This window comes from Mus caroli, unplaced genomic scaffold, assembly GCF_900094665.2.
Source record: "Mus caroli unplaced genomic scaffold, CAROLI_EIJ_v1.1 scaffold_5487_U1_1, whole genome shotgun sequence".
NCBI lineage: Eukaryota > Metazoa > Chordata > Mammalia > Rodentia > Muridae > Mus > Mus caroli.
In genome coordinates, this window is record NW_018389320.1 from 9,053 (window position 1) to 24,292 (window position 15,240).

Here is a 15,240-nt window from a genome sequence, read left to right on the forward strand (position 1 = left end):
GGAGAAATTAGCATATCTTTAGAGAGGGGAGATAGAAAGGGAGATTTATATCCTTTGTTGGGTCTATGTACCCACAAGAGTATAAAATTATCATTTTGTTTGATAACTAGAGAATTTAAGGGATATTTTTGAGTGCTGCAATGAACTAATAATGTTAGGTATGTGTTTTACTTTTCATTCAGGAGGGAAAGAACAGATCTATTTTGATAGTGGAAACAAAGAGCCAAAGTTAAGAGCCATAAAAGTCCAATAGTGATTTAAGTGTCTGATAAAAAGTTATCTTGAAATGAGGGGTCATAACTCAAACTAATCACCAAGAGGGGGAGACAATAGTCCAAGGTGAAATCCAGGACCTGTTGACAGGATTTCCAGACAGTGAGCAATGCATTCCATTGGAGAGGCCAACAAAAGTAAAAGAAAACTGCCAACTGAGCTCAACTGAACAAAACGAACCTACTGGCCATCTACATGAATCCACCAATGCCACTGAAGTCTGTGATTGGGTGCATTCTTGACACCCAAAGAGGAGATCTGAGATGTTGGGATACATATGTTACCATCTAGTGAACTAGGGAATTATTTAGGATGGCTTATAAGGGAAAACTGACCAATTATTCACTGTTGAATGATGTGAGTAGGTACTGGGGTATCCAGAACATTTGAAAAGTGCATTGATAGGTCCTGTATAGTGATCAGAGTCATGATCTCATTCATGATTCCACCATGCAAGTGCTCAGGGGCAACTCCCTAAGAGTGAATACAAGGCACACACTCCCAAAATGTCTCAGTACAAAGGAGATATATCACCGTGGAGGAGCAAGTCTGGAGAGACTACTTATGGATTAGAAAAAGGCAGACAGCAACAATGAGCAGGTATTTCTACAAGAGTAGGAATTTAAAGAGAAGAAGGGTGAGTCTGTGCTTAGGTGAATTGGTAAGTCTTGATTGGCCATGTTAACAGGTGTAACCAAATAATGAATTTTGATTGCTGGATCCTGGTATTTAATTTTAGGAATGAGTCAGTGGCCAAGTAAGAGAATAGACCATACAGAAAATGTGGTTCATTTACACATTGGAGTACTACTCAGCTACTAAAAAGAATGAATTTATGAAATTCCTAGGCAAATGAATGGACCTGGAGGGCATCATCCTGAGTGAAGTAATCCAATCACAAAGGAACTCACACAATATGTACTCACTGATGAGTGGATATTAGCCCAGAAACTTAGGATACCCAAGATATAAGATACAATTTGTTAAAAGCATGAAACTCAAGAACCAGGAAGACCAAAGTGTGGTCAAACACCCATGGTAGGAGTAACAGAGACAAAATTTGGAGCTGTGACGAAAGGATGGACCATCTAGTGATTGCCATATCCGGGGATCCATCACATAATCAGCTGACAACGCTGACACCATTGCATACACTAGCAAGATTTTGCTGAAAGGACCCAAATATAGCTGTCTCTCATGAGACTATGCCGGCGCCTAGCAAACACAGAAGTAGATGCTCACAGTCAGCTATTGGATGTATCACAGGGCTCCCAATGGAGAAGCTAGAGAAAGTACCCAAGGAGCTAAAGGGAACTGCAACCCTATAGGTGGAATAACAATATGAACTAACCAATACCCCGGAGCTCTTGTCTCTAGCTGCATATGTATCAACTGGAAAGAGAGGCCCTTTGGACTTGCAAACTTTATATGCCCCAGTACAGGGGAACGCCAGGGCCAAAAAGGGGGAGTGGGTAGGTAGGGGAGTGGGCGTGGATGGGTATGGGGGACTTTTGGGATAGCATTGGCAATGTAAATGAGGAAAATACCTAATTAAAAAAAGATTCTATACCCCATTATTAGGAAACCTCATTAAGATCATCATTATAAGTTTTAGGACGTTTCCACTGAACTAGTTTCCATATCCTCACATACTCCTCAATTATAGCTTTTTATTCTGGCATTGTTTCCATCCACCCTACTTCTCCTCCTTTCTGGACTTGATTCTCACTCTTCTGTTTCCACTTAACCCCATACCCCCCTTAAAATCTCTTTCTTTTCCCCCTGACAGGGGGATACATATGCCCACCATCACCGGAAACTTTTTATACGTCTAACCCTTCGGGTCTATGGCTTATAGCTTGTCTATCAGTTTCTTAGCAACTAATAACTGCATAGAAGCAAATGCATAGCATATTTATAATGATAGATATGGGTTAATTGACTCAGGATGATGTTTTTTTCTAGTTCATCCACTTGCCTGAAAATTTTGTTATGTCATTTTTTAAACAGATGAGTAATAACCTATTTTGTAAATGTACTGCATTTTCTTTATCAATTCTTCTCTTTCAGAATTTCTATGTTGTTTCCCATGTTTGACTATTATGAATAAAGTATCATTGAATATGATTAAGAAAGTGTCCTTATTTTAGGATGGGGCCTCCTTTGGGTATATGCCCAAGGCTGTTATATTTAGATCATGATGTAAAGCAATTCCACCATGCTGCAGACTTGTTTTCACTGTAGTGGTACAAATTTACAATACAACCAGGAATGGATGGGCTATTCCTCTTAATCCATATCATCAATGGCATTTGTGTTTTGTATGTTTGTCATTCTGACATATGTAAGATAGAATATCAAAATAGCTTTGGTCTATAGTTCAATGATGGCTAAGAATATTCGAAGAACAACAACAACCAAAAAACAAACAAACAAACAAACAAAAACCAAAAAAACCAAAAACAAAAACAAAAAAAAAACCAAACCAAACCAAAACAAACAAACAAACAAAAAAAAAAAAACCAGAGTATTCAACTTAAAAAAAAAAAGTATTTCTCACCATTGGGGTCTGTCTATTGAGAATTCTCTACTTATATCTGTAACACATTTTTAATTCAATTATTTGATTTTTGATATCTAATGGTTTGAGTTCTTTATATATTTGAGATAGTACTCCTCTACTGGATGTCAATTTAGGAAAAATCTGTTGCTATTCTTTATGCTGCCACTTTGTTCAAATGATGGCTTCACAAGGCCCCATTTACCAATTGTTCATCTTACTACTAGGAATATCGGTGTTATATTTATGAATATTCTCCTGTGTCGATGCATCAAGAACATTCTCCATTTCATTCTTCTATTGTGTTCACCATGTCTTATTTTTGCTGAGGTCTTTGTATGGATGTATTTTCATTCTTCCATATGCATAGATCAAGTTTAACTAGAGCTGCTTGTTGAAATGCTGCCATGTTTCCACACTTTTATGAAAATCAGATGTCCATATATATACAAATTAAAGTTTGGGTCTTCAATTTGATTCCACTAGTCATGTGTCAGTATTTATGCCAATATCATGCACTTATTCATCTTTATACTTCATTAGTACAAAGCACAAACATGAAAAGTGAAAACTTCATAAGTTCTTTTATTACTCATGAATGTTTTAGCTATCCTGGGAATTTTCCATATGAAGATGATAATTTTCCTTACAAGAAAGATGAGCAATTGTTTTGGAGTTCTGATGACTATTGCATTAAATCTGTAAATTGATTTTGATATGATGGCCATTTTTTAAATTTATTTTTATTAGATATTTTCTTTATATACATTTCAAATGCTATTCTGAAAGTTCTCCATACCCTCCCTCTGCCCTACTCCCCTACCCACCCATTCCTGCTTCTTGGCCCTGGCATTCCCCTGTATTGGGACATATAAAGTTTGCAATACCAAGGGGCCTCTCTTCCCAGTGATGGCCTACTAAGCCATCTTCTGCTACATATGCAAGTAGAGATATGAGCTCTGGGATCACTGGTTAGTTCATATTGTTGTTCCACCTATAGGTTTACATACCCCTTCAGCTCCTTGGGTGCTTTCTCTAGCTTCTTCATTGGGGGCCCTGTGTTCCATCTTATAGATAACTGTGAGCATCCACTTCTGTATTTGCCAGGCACTGGCATAGCCTCCTATGAGACAGCTATAACAGGGTCCCTTCAGCAAAATCTTTCTGGCATTATGCAATAGTGTCTGGGTTTGGTGGCTGATTACGTGATGGATTCCAGGGTAGAGTTGTCTCTGGATAGTCCATCCTTTCATCTTAGCTCCAAACTTTGTTTCTGTAACTCCTTACATGGGTATTTTGTTCCCTATTCTAAGGAGGAATGAAGTATCCACCCATTGGCCTTCCCTCTTCTTGATTTTCTTGTGTTTTGAAAATCGTATCTTGGTTGTTCTATGTTTTTGGACTAATATCCCCTTATCAGTGAGTGCATATCTAATGACTTCTTTTGTGATTCGGTTACCTCACTAAGGATGATATCCTCCGGGGACTAATATCCAATATATACAAAGAGCTCAAGAAGCTGGACACCAGGAATTCAAATAACCCCATTAAAAATGGGGTACAGAGCTCAACAAAGAATTCTCAACTGAGGAATATGGAATGGCTGAGAAGCACCTGAAAAAAATTTCAACACTCTTAATCATCAAGGAAATGCAAATCAAAACAACCCTGAGATTCCACCTCACACCAGTCAGAATGGCTAAGATCAAAAGTTCAGGTGAAGGCAGATGTTGGTGAGGATGTGGAGAAAGAGGAACACTCCTCCACTGCTGGTGGGATTGCAAGCTTGTACATCCACTATGAAAGTCAGTCTGGAGTTTCCTCAGAAAATTGGACATAATACTCCTGGAAGATCCAGCAATACTTCTGGGAATATACCGAGAAGTTCCAACTGGTAATAAGAACACCTGCTCTACTATGTTCATAGCAGCCTTATTTATAATAGCCAGAAACTGGAAAGAACCCAGATGTCCCTCAACAGAAGAATTGGTACAGAAAATGTGGTACATTTACACAATGGAGTACTACTCAGCAATTAAATACAATGGATTTATGAAATTCTTGGACAAATGGATTTGTCTGGATGAAGGCCATTTTTAATGTTAATCCTACCAAATTATTAGTATGGAAGCTCTTCATGACAGCATCTGTAATTTCTACCTCAAAGATTGAAGTTTCTAATCATAGAAGTCTTTGAATTGCTTTGTAAATATTAAGCAAGGATATTTTATAGTACTTGAGCCTACTGTGAAAGGTATTGTCTTCCTTATATATTTCTCAATCCATTTAGATATTTCTATATGGGAAGGCTATTGATTTTTGTGAGTAAATTTTGTTTTTATCAGCTGTAGTTATTTTGTTAGGGTCGCATAAATATACTATCAAATCTGCAAGACATGTTGAATTTTTCCTTTCCAAATTCCATTTTTTTATCTCCTTCAATATTTTTTTATTAGCTAAGATTTCAAGTACTATACTGAATATATATACAAAGAGCTAATAACCAAATATTTTTCCAGTTTTTAATGTAATCAATTTGAATTTTTCTCCATACACATTGACGTAGGCTATTGGCCTGCTATAAACTGTCTTTATGATGTTAAAATATGTCATTTTATTCTTATTATCTCCAGGACTTTTATCAAGAAACAGTGTTGGATTTTGTCAAAACCCTTTGATCATAGAATGACATTATTGTTTGTATTTTATTTTATATGGTGTATTTACTAATTTTTTTTTAATATTGAACCAACCAGGCAACTCTGGAATGAAGCCTACTTGATGATACTGGGCCATCTTTTTGCTATGTTCTTGATTTTGTTTGCTAATATTAAATAGAGTGTGTTTGAAAATATATTTAAAAGGGAAATTGATTCTAAATCTCTTTTTCACTGAGTCTTTATATATTTTTGGTATCAGGGAAACTCTGGAATCATAAAATTAATTACACACTGTTTTTTCTGTATATATTTTGTGAAATGATGAAAATAATACTGTTGTTAGTTTTTCTATATATTTTTGATAGATTTGTGTGCTAAAATCATCTAACCCTTTGCTTTTTACAGTTGTGCAACCTATAATGTTTGCTTCTCCTTCTCTAGGTATTATAGGTTTATTTAAATTGCCTGTTTGTTGTCTTATTTTAATAGCTAAATAGGAAATTTTCTTTTCCCAATTTTATTAAATATACATGCTTTACTCATATTATACACTCTGTTTACAAACCCCATCCCTTCACTTCTTCCAGTACCTTTCTAGCTTCTCTTCCATCCGGATCCACACTCTTCCTGGCTCTCACTTGAAAAGAAGAGGTTTCTAATAGATAAGGACAAAACACAACAAAATAACACATAATAGAAACAAACAGAAGTAATCGATTCCAAGTTGGAAAAAGACAATAAAACAGGAAAGTAAAAGATTCCCAAAAGTAGGAACAATAATAAAGCATCCAATCATCATATATTAAGAATTTCCATAAAGGTATTAAAATTGAAAACTATATTATCTATGCAGAGGACATAGTATAGTCTGTGATTGCTGCTTCATTCTCTGTGATTTAATGAAATCCTGCTTTACTTATTGAGGGCATCATTTTGGTATTGTAGCTCATCTCTGTTTCTCCAACTCCTTCTGCATATCTATCCAAGGAGTTTGCTAAGCTCTTAGTGAAGGAACTAAATAGACACATCTCATTCAGAGACATAGGTTCGAAAGTCCCTTTTTGTATGTAATATATGTTTATGTGCCTGTGTATTATACCCAACTGCCGCAGTACAAAGCTTCTCCAATGATATCTAATTTATATATATATATATATATATAATTATATACATATATGTGTATATATGTATATAATTATTTATATACATATACATATATATACATATATATTATATACATATATATTATATACATGTATATTATATACATATATATTATATACATATATATTATATACATATATATTATATACATATATATTATATACATATATATATACATATGACATATATATATATATGTCACTGGGATATCTATTCTCTGTTTTTTTTGATAAAATCAGTGTAGAGTATGAGTTTCATCTCTTGGAACTTAAGAAAATTCAGCCATAAGTTTTGTATATTTATGAGTTGTGTGTTCATTTATGAATAAGATATGTTTTTATAATATCTGAAATTGTATATATATATGTATTGTATATATATATATATATATTGTATATATATTGTATAATTGTATATATATATACAATTTCAGATATTATAAAAAATATAATATATATATGTATATGTATATATGGATATAACGTATATTGAGCATATCCATCTACCAACACCTCACCTCAACTTTCTAACTCCTCCAGTGCCTCTCATCTTGTCTCCCAACTTCATGAGCTACTTATCCCACAATTATTAATAACAATGTGAGTTCAATTAAAACTTCCCATAGGCAAATGATTGCCTGAAGTTTTAATTGCTTCCTCCCTAGAAAGGAGAATAGGAGCTAGAAGAATTACTGTGAGAGAAATCTCCAGAGGTGTATAAGTCTTCCTAGATTTTTCTGGTTCCTCTTGCATAAGCTACTTAAATAGTATTATGCTTTGAGTTCTGTTTCAGAGAGTATATCCATGCATTTGAATGGCATTTGCTGCTATCACTTTCATGAACACAATTTGACTGAAGATCTTCTGTTAATCTTCATGAATGTTTAAGAAAAATCATTTGAAGGTAAATGCTTTATTGACATATTTTAATTGTGTGATGTCATGTAGACATTTTGCTTTTTTTCTTAAGGCACAAGGGATAATATTTGTGAGATATTCAGTCTTCTCATTTTTTTTTGTAGGTAAGGCAAATGTGCTACCCATCCTTGAGTGAGGAAGAATTGATAGAGGTTCAGAAGTAAAAGCTTTTTATGTCTATTTCCTCTGTTTTTCGTATTTCAAGGTACATAAAAGTGTTAGTGCCCTCCCTGAGGAAGAACTGTGTAACCAGCATTCTGAGGTTTATTTGATTATGTCATATTCACACTATTGGTTTTACTCTCTTCTTCCAAAGAATTAGTGGCTCTTTATGTATATTAAATAAACATTCTCAGTAAGAAAGTGAGTGGTGTAGAAGTGCCTATTTTTATATATGTTAACGGAAAGGGGAATCATGGAAATTATTTCCTCTTACGAAGACTGGGAGAAGTTTATGATACAAAGGTAAAAAGTTCTATTTTAGGAAGTTTAGGTGTTCTCTTAACACAGTAGTTTACAAAAAAACACCACCAACAAAAAAGAACAAAACAAAACAAAACAAACAAACAAACAAAAACAGAAAAAAAAACAAACAAATCACAAGATATTCTGAATTTCTGTGATTTTTTTTCTATTCCTATTATTGGTTATGAAGGAGCATAGTAAAAACAAGAAGAGTAAAATTCATGACCACATATTGATTTTAATATGTTTGCAATAGTTACAGAGAGATGATCATTACATATTTTGAAAATGATAAGGGTAAATAGGTATTAGGATTAAAATACTCTGAATGTTTTTCATGACAAATAAATAACTTTGTGATATTGGTAACTTTTTAGTTTCCCAGTTTCTTTGAACATAAAATGAAATAAATTAATGAAAAATAAAAGAAATTTATACATTCTTGTGTAAATTCCTTGTTGATTGTGGATTATAGTATCTGAAAGTAGTCTCTAAAATAACAGTTCATAACCTAATATTTCTAGACTTTCAGGAGACTTGTGGTAGGGAATAATCCTTTTCAAGGTAAATACCATTCAAAATCTTCAACACAAGCAAAAAGGTATTTCATGTTGCAGCCATTCTGACAGAGGTCACAGGAAGAGAGCTCCGATCTAGGATTTAATGACTAGCCTAAGTGATGGTCTCTATTCTCAAGAAAACAAAATCAATGCAAAGACCGAATATTGTTGTTGTTTGAGGAGCATATAATGCCAAATATTTTCACATGGGTCAGAGGTCTGTGATATAATTACAACCCTACAAATGTTCAATTTTATTTTGGTCTTATTAGTGATTTTGCTATGGTGTGACAGTATGAAGGAAAGAATAATTTATTGGAAGTGGGCTCTAGCAAAATAAAAATATGGGTTTAATGTAAGAAGACGAGGAAGACTGGATCATAGGGAATTGAAGGATGACAATCACTGTGTTCAGAAAAATAAGGGCATGCTGGACAGCATAATCACTCAGTGATATAATTGAGGAAGATAAGGCAAAATAAGGAAGAAAGGATGAGGATATCCTGTAGCCAAAGGACTTGTACATAGCCACCACTAATTACATCAGAACCGAAAACAGACCACTCTCCCATTAAAATATAACATGAATGGTAACACTTACTGGATATCTTACAATAACATTGTTCTGTCTAATATAGGATTTTGTAGTCTACTTGCAATAATACCTCAATTTGGACTTATTCCCTGGTTTATGATGGTCAGGGAAGATAGCACTGGATCAGTGAATCCTAAATAGTAAATAGACAAAAACTCTTTGTGTGCTATAGATTATGATTATCTGCCTGCACCTTTCATAACTGCATCAGGTTGAAAATATTAACATTACCCAGTTATCCCACTACATCCACTGCAGCCTATGCAATACCTGTCACCTCAGTATTCAATATTTCCTCTTCATCTTACTCAGATTAATAAAGTACTTTAGAGATAAACTCTGAATAAAGTTTGAAGACAAGTTAGAACTTGAGAGAAATACAAAAACATGGTCAAACTATCATTCTAGAAACTCTTTATAGGAGATGGAGAGAAGAGAGAAAGATATAATTTTTGAGTTATATCCAAAAAAACTCTGCTACATTAAGCACAAATGGTTGATAGCCTGGAGGAAAAGGTAGAGGGATTCAGAAAAAAAAAATGAGAAATCCCAGAGATTCTGATAATGTCTGCTTAGACAATTATCCAAAATATAGATACAAATAAAGGGAAAATATGGTTATTTCCAAGCCACAGTACTTACTTTAGGGGACACCCTCTTCCAGAGTCTTCTTTTCAAAAAAAAAGACTGAACAAGGAACATATACTTAGAAACAGAAATAAATCGCTGGAATTAAAGTAGTACTAAGTTCCTGCCAAATTACCTGTGTAGTTATAATTTATCTTCTCTCCAAATTAATTAAAATTCTGCTTAGAGTCTCATACTTGAGAATCAACAGAGGTTAAAAAAATTCAAGAACCCAAAGCAAGGACTTGATTTTATACTTAAAAATGTGAATAAATATCTCAATATCTTCTGCTCCATAACTTAAATGAAAACAATAAAAAATTCTAATATAAATAGTAGTATACATAGAATTACATATAAAGTTCATAAAAGAGTCTTTGGAAATAAGCAGCAGAGGGTGTGAGCTTTTGCTGAGATCAGAAATCAATAGGGAAACCATCCACACATCACTTTTATCAAGTTGTTAAATATACATATATATATATATATATATATATATATAGAGAGAGAGAGAGAGAGAGAGAGAGAGAGAATATAAATGTTAAAATAATGTAAGTAATCTATTAATAATCTAGCACATGTATACTCTGTATAATTACTACATCGAATTTGATTTGGGGAAAGAACTATTCTAGACAATTGCAAAGTACAATTTTTTGCTCAACCAAGTCTTAAGTTTGAACATATACTTTCCTATTTTCATTCAACTTCTTTATCATCATGTTTCTTTTTTCCAATGTCTATGAACAATTGAAAGTTTTAAATTGACAGTAATGGGGAACAATACGGAAGTGACACACTTTCTCCTGCTTGGACTCACGGCTGACCCAGAACTACAGCTTCCCCTCTTCATGATATTTCTAATCATCTACACCATTACCCTGGTAGGAAATGTGGGGATGATCGTGCTAATTATCCTGGACTCTCGGCTCCACACCCCCATGTACATTTTCCTTGGTAATCTTTCTCTGGTGGATTTCTGTTACTCTTCAGCTGTCACCCCCAGAGTCATGACTGGGCTCCTAATAGGAGACAAGGTCATTTCCTATAATGGTTGTGCTGCTCAGATGTTCTTTTTTGTAGCCTTTGCTACAGTGGAAAATTTTCTGTTGGCCTCAATGGCCTATGATCGTTATGCGGCAGTGTGTAAGCCCTTGCACTATGCCACCACTATGACTTCAGGTGTGTGTGTCTGTCTTTCTATAGGTTCCTATACCTGTGGTTTCCTGAATGCCTCTATCCACATTGGGGACACTTTCAGTCTTTCTTTCTGTAGGTCTAATGTGGTCCATCACTTCTTTTGTGATATTCCAGCAGTCATGATTCTCTCTTGCTCTGATAGATATGTTAGTGAGCTGGTTCTTGTTTACATAGGGAGCTTCAATATTTTTTTTGCTGTCTTAGTTATCTGGATATCCTACATATTTATTTTTACCACAATCTTTAAAATGCAGTCAAATGCTGGATATGGAAAGGCTATATCTACTTGTTCCTCACACTTCACTGCAGTGTCTATTTTCTATGGGACTGTTATATTCATGTATTTGCAGCCCAGCTCTAGTCACTCTATGGACACTGACCAAATCGCATCTGTGTTCTACACCATGATCATCCCTATGCTGAATCCTCTGGTCTACAGCATGAGGAACAAGGAAGTCAAGAGTGCATTCAGAAAAATTATGCACATGGCAAAATAGCCTTAATAATTTATTTTTAATGTTGAAGGGTTGATAATACTTATCATTTTTTCTGCCACAACCAGTTAAATTCCAGAAGGGATTTCCATTTTCTGAATGTCAATGGCATGAAGGTTTAGAAAAAGAATAATACTGAATTCAGGAGCTTATGAAAAAAAAAATCCCTTTTTGAAAATACTCCTGTTAATAAATATGTGTATATTGTTTTAGTGGATGATTTGTTAAATATCTACATACAGTCAAGAAAATGAGAAAAGGATCTTCAAAACTGAGCATGTGTCTATATATTTAATACTAATGGACTACTCCAAAGAAGTTTTACTTGTTATGCTGACACATTCTGACCATTTTGTCCTGTTTGAATAATGTTTATACTATTGCATTGATTGTTCTGTGATAAGTTGTAGAGCTTGCTTTTCCTAATAAAGGATATGAGTATTCAACTAGTGCCTTTGTTATAAAACACTGTAGCATAGCTCATAAAAAAATGCTGGGCTTTTACATGTTTTTTTTTTTTTTTATGAGTGTTTAGATCAGAGTAATATAATCTGCCTCTTATGCATTGAAACCAGGCACTTTTCAATTAATTCTTACCCTGCAAACAGACTCTGTTTACTAGAATGTGATGATTCAGGGTTTAATCTTTAAGTTATGTGATATAAATTATCTAGACTATATAACCTGGAATTTCTGCTGGGATAAACAGACTAGGAACAAACATAAAGTTATAAAGTTAGGTGTAAATAATTTAATTTTGGTGTACATTTGAAATTTTGTGGTTCTGGTTCTTGAATTTGGACAAGGGGAATTCCATGAGCAGATAAAGGGGAGAGGACCAAGAAAATCGGAGAGATCTCACCCTCAGGAAGAAACTAGTTGGGAATTATATAATATTCATTGACCAGAGTGATTATGTGCTGTTCAGTGGACCTGTAAGAGGTGGGTTTAAGTTGATTTTCTAACACTTAATAATTTCCTTAATGTTTATTCATTTACTTTTCGTTCTTGAACTAGTTTCATTTAGTTACATACCAAATGTTCGCCCTTTCTTGTCCCTCCTCCAAGAGTTCTTCACCGCATTTCCCCTCCCCTTTTCCTCTGAGAGAATGTTCCCTATCCCATGGCCCAATTACCAATCTCCTTCACACCCTCACCCACTCTCTAGCTAACCCCTTCCTACAATTCCCTATCCAGGGCCATCAAATCTCTACAGTATTAGGTGTATGCTCTGCCACTGAGGCCAGAGAAGGCAGCCTTTGCAGCATAGGTACCAGGAGCTACAGACCAGCTGACATATGCTCTTAAGCTTGTGGTTAAGTCTATGGGTACTCTGAATGTTCCAGGTTACTTGACACTGCTGGTATTCCTATGGAGTTTCCATCCCCTTCAATACATCCCCTAACTATCCCATAGTGGTCTCTGACCTCAATCTAATATTTGGCCGTAGGTATTTGCATCTATCTCAGTCAGTTGTTGATAGAGTTTCTCTAAGGACAGCCAGGCTTGCAGGTAAAACATGGCATCAGCAACAGTGTCAGGATTTGGTAAGCATCCTTTGAAAAAATTCCAAGTTGGGCTGGTCACTAGATGGACTTTCCTTCAATCTCTGCTCCATTTTTGTCCTTTGTTTCTCTTAGGAACAATTCTGGGTTAAAATTTTTATAGATAGTTTGGTGACCCTATTTCTCCACTTGGGGCCCTGTCTATGTACTTGAGGTGATCTCTTCAGAATACTTCCCCCCACTGTTGGATATTTGCACTAATGTCATTTTCATTGATTCCTGGTATCCTTTCACATTCCAGTTCTCTAGGACTTTCTACAGATTCAAACCCCCCCCTGCCCTCACCTCCATCAGGTGAATATTTCCATTCATTGTACTAACCCTCTGAGCTTCTCTCCTTTCTCTACCAATACCTGGTCTTGTCCCACTCCTCCAATCCTCTCTCCCACACAGGTTCCTCCCTCCCTCTGTCTCCTGTGGTTGTTTTCTTCCCCCTTCTATTTGGGATTGAAACATGAACATTTGGACCTTACTTCTTGTTGAAGTTCTTATGGTCTGTGGATTGTATCTTTTTTATTCAATATTTTTTGTCTAATATCCTCGCATCGGTGAATACATATCATGTATATCCTTTTGGTTTGTATTATGTCACTTACTTGCTAGTTCCATCCATTTGCCTGAAAAATTCACAAATCCTTATTTTTTAAAGCTGATTATTATTCCATTGTGTAAATGAACCAAGGTTTTCTATATCCATTCTTCTACTGTGGGACATTTGGCCTGCTTCCTTCTTCAGGCTATTACACATGAGGTTGCAATGAAAATAGTGGAGCATGTGTCTTGTTATATATTAGGACAACATTTGGGTATATGCCCAGTAGAGATCATAGTTTGTAGTGTGTATTAAAATTTATATTCTAGAAAGGGGAGTAGATTTGTCTTTGAGTCTTAGTGATATTTTGAGAAACCAAATAATAAACAAAGAAGGGAAGAAATCTGAAACAACTTTTCATATATGTTAGATCACATTCACAGACATAAACCATAAATAAGTATCTCACACCCTCAGAATTTAATTATACTTATAGGCTTCTAGATACACTGACCTTAAAATACTTCATTAGACATTTATAACTTGTATTTAACAATTTTTTGTCACTTAGATTTTGCATCCTTAGACATTTACAATTTTTATTTATATCCTTTAAGCTAATTACTTAGACTCTTAACGATTAAAGACCTTTTAGTGAGTAGGAATGGAACAGGTTGTATAGTGAAAGTGGAGTTAACTTTCTATCATATATTGTCTTCTCGGGTGAGAGTCAGGTGAATTTGTAGAAAGGATAAAAAGTATTCAGTATTAGAATGAAATATTTGCATTGTGCCATGTGGTACATTTACACAATGGAGTACTACTCAGCTATTAAAAACAATGATTATGAAATTCTTAGGCAAATGAATGGAGGTGGAGGATATCATCCTGAGTGAGGTAACCCAATCACAAAAGAACACATATGATATGCACTCACTGATATGTGGATATTAGCCCAGAAACTTAGAATACCCAAGATACAATTTGCAAACCACATTAAAGTCAAGAAGAAAAAAGGCCAAAGGGTGGATAATTCATTGCTCCTTAGAATAGGGAACAAAATACCCATGGAAGGAGTTACAGGGACAAAGTTAGGAATTGAGACGAAAGGAAAAACCATCCAGAGACTGACCCACACAGGGATCCATCCCATAATCAGCCACCAAATACAGACACTACTGTATATGCCAACAAGATTTTGCCGACAGAGCCCTGAAATAGCTGTCTCTTGTGAGGCTATACCAGTGTCTGGCAAATACAGAAGTGGATGTTCATAGCCATGTATTGGTTGGAACACAGGGCCCCCAATGGAGGAGCTAGAGAAATTACCCAAGGAGCTGAAGGTGTCTGCAACCTTATAGAAGGAACAACAATAAGAACTAACCAGTACCCACAGAGCTCATGTCTCTAGCTGCATATGTAGCAGAAGATGGTCTAGTCAGCCGTTATTGGGATGAAAGGCTCTTGGTTTTGCAAAGATTATATGCCCCAGTACCTGGGAATGCCAGGGCCAGAAAATGGGAGTGGGTGGGTTGGGAATTATGGTGAGGGGAGGGTATAGGGGACATTCAGGATGACATTTGAAAGGTAAATGAAGAAAATATCTAATAAAACTTGTTTAAAATTAA

The 15,240-nt window shown here is 35.1% G+C and overlaps 1 protein-coding gene across 2 annotated transcripts; it reads left to right on the forward strand.

The window, feature by feature from the left end:
- Positions 1 to 10,591: 10,591 nt before the first annotated feature.
- Positions 10,592 to 11,670, forward strand: LOC110288041 (olfactory receptor 5B3-like). Of its 2 annotated transcripts, XM_021154497.1 has the most exons (2): positions 10,595 to 11,502; positions 11,664 to 11,670. In XM_021154497.1, exons 1-2 carry the CDS (start codon positions 10,595 to 10,597, stop codon positions 11,668 to 11,670), a joined length of 915 nt encoding a protein of 304 aa, XP_021010156.1. The 2 variants fall into 2 exon arrangements, with proteins under 2 accessions (XP_021010157.1, XP_021010156.1); XM_021154498.1 differs by lacking the exon at positions 11,664 to 11,670 and having other exon boundaries at positions 10,592 to 11,518.
- Positions 11,671 to 15,240: the final 3,570 nt, after the last annotated feature.

What these genes read in the sequence shown, in the direction of transcription:
- LOC110288041 (XM_021154498.1), top strand. Translation starts at nt 10,595, where the DNA reads ATGGGGAACAATACGGAAGTGACACACTTTCTCCTGCTTGGACTCACG.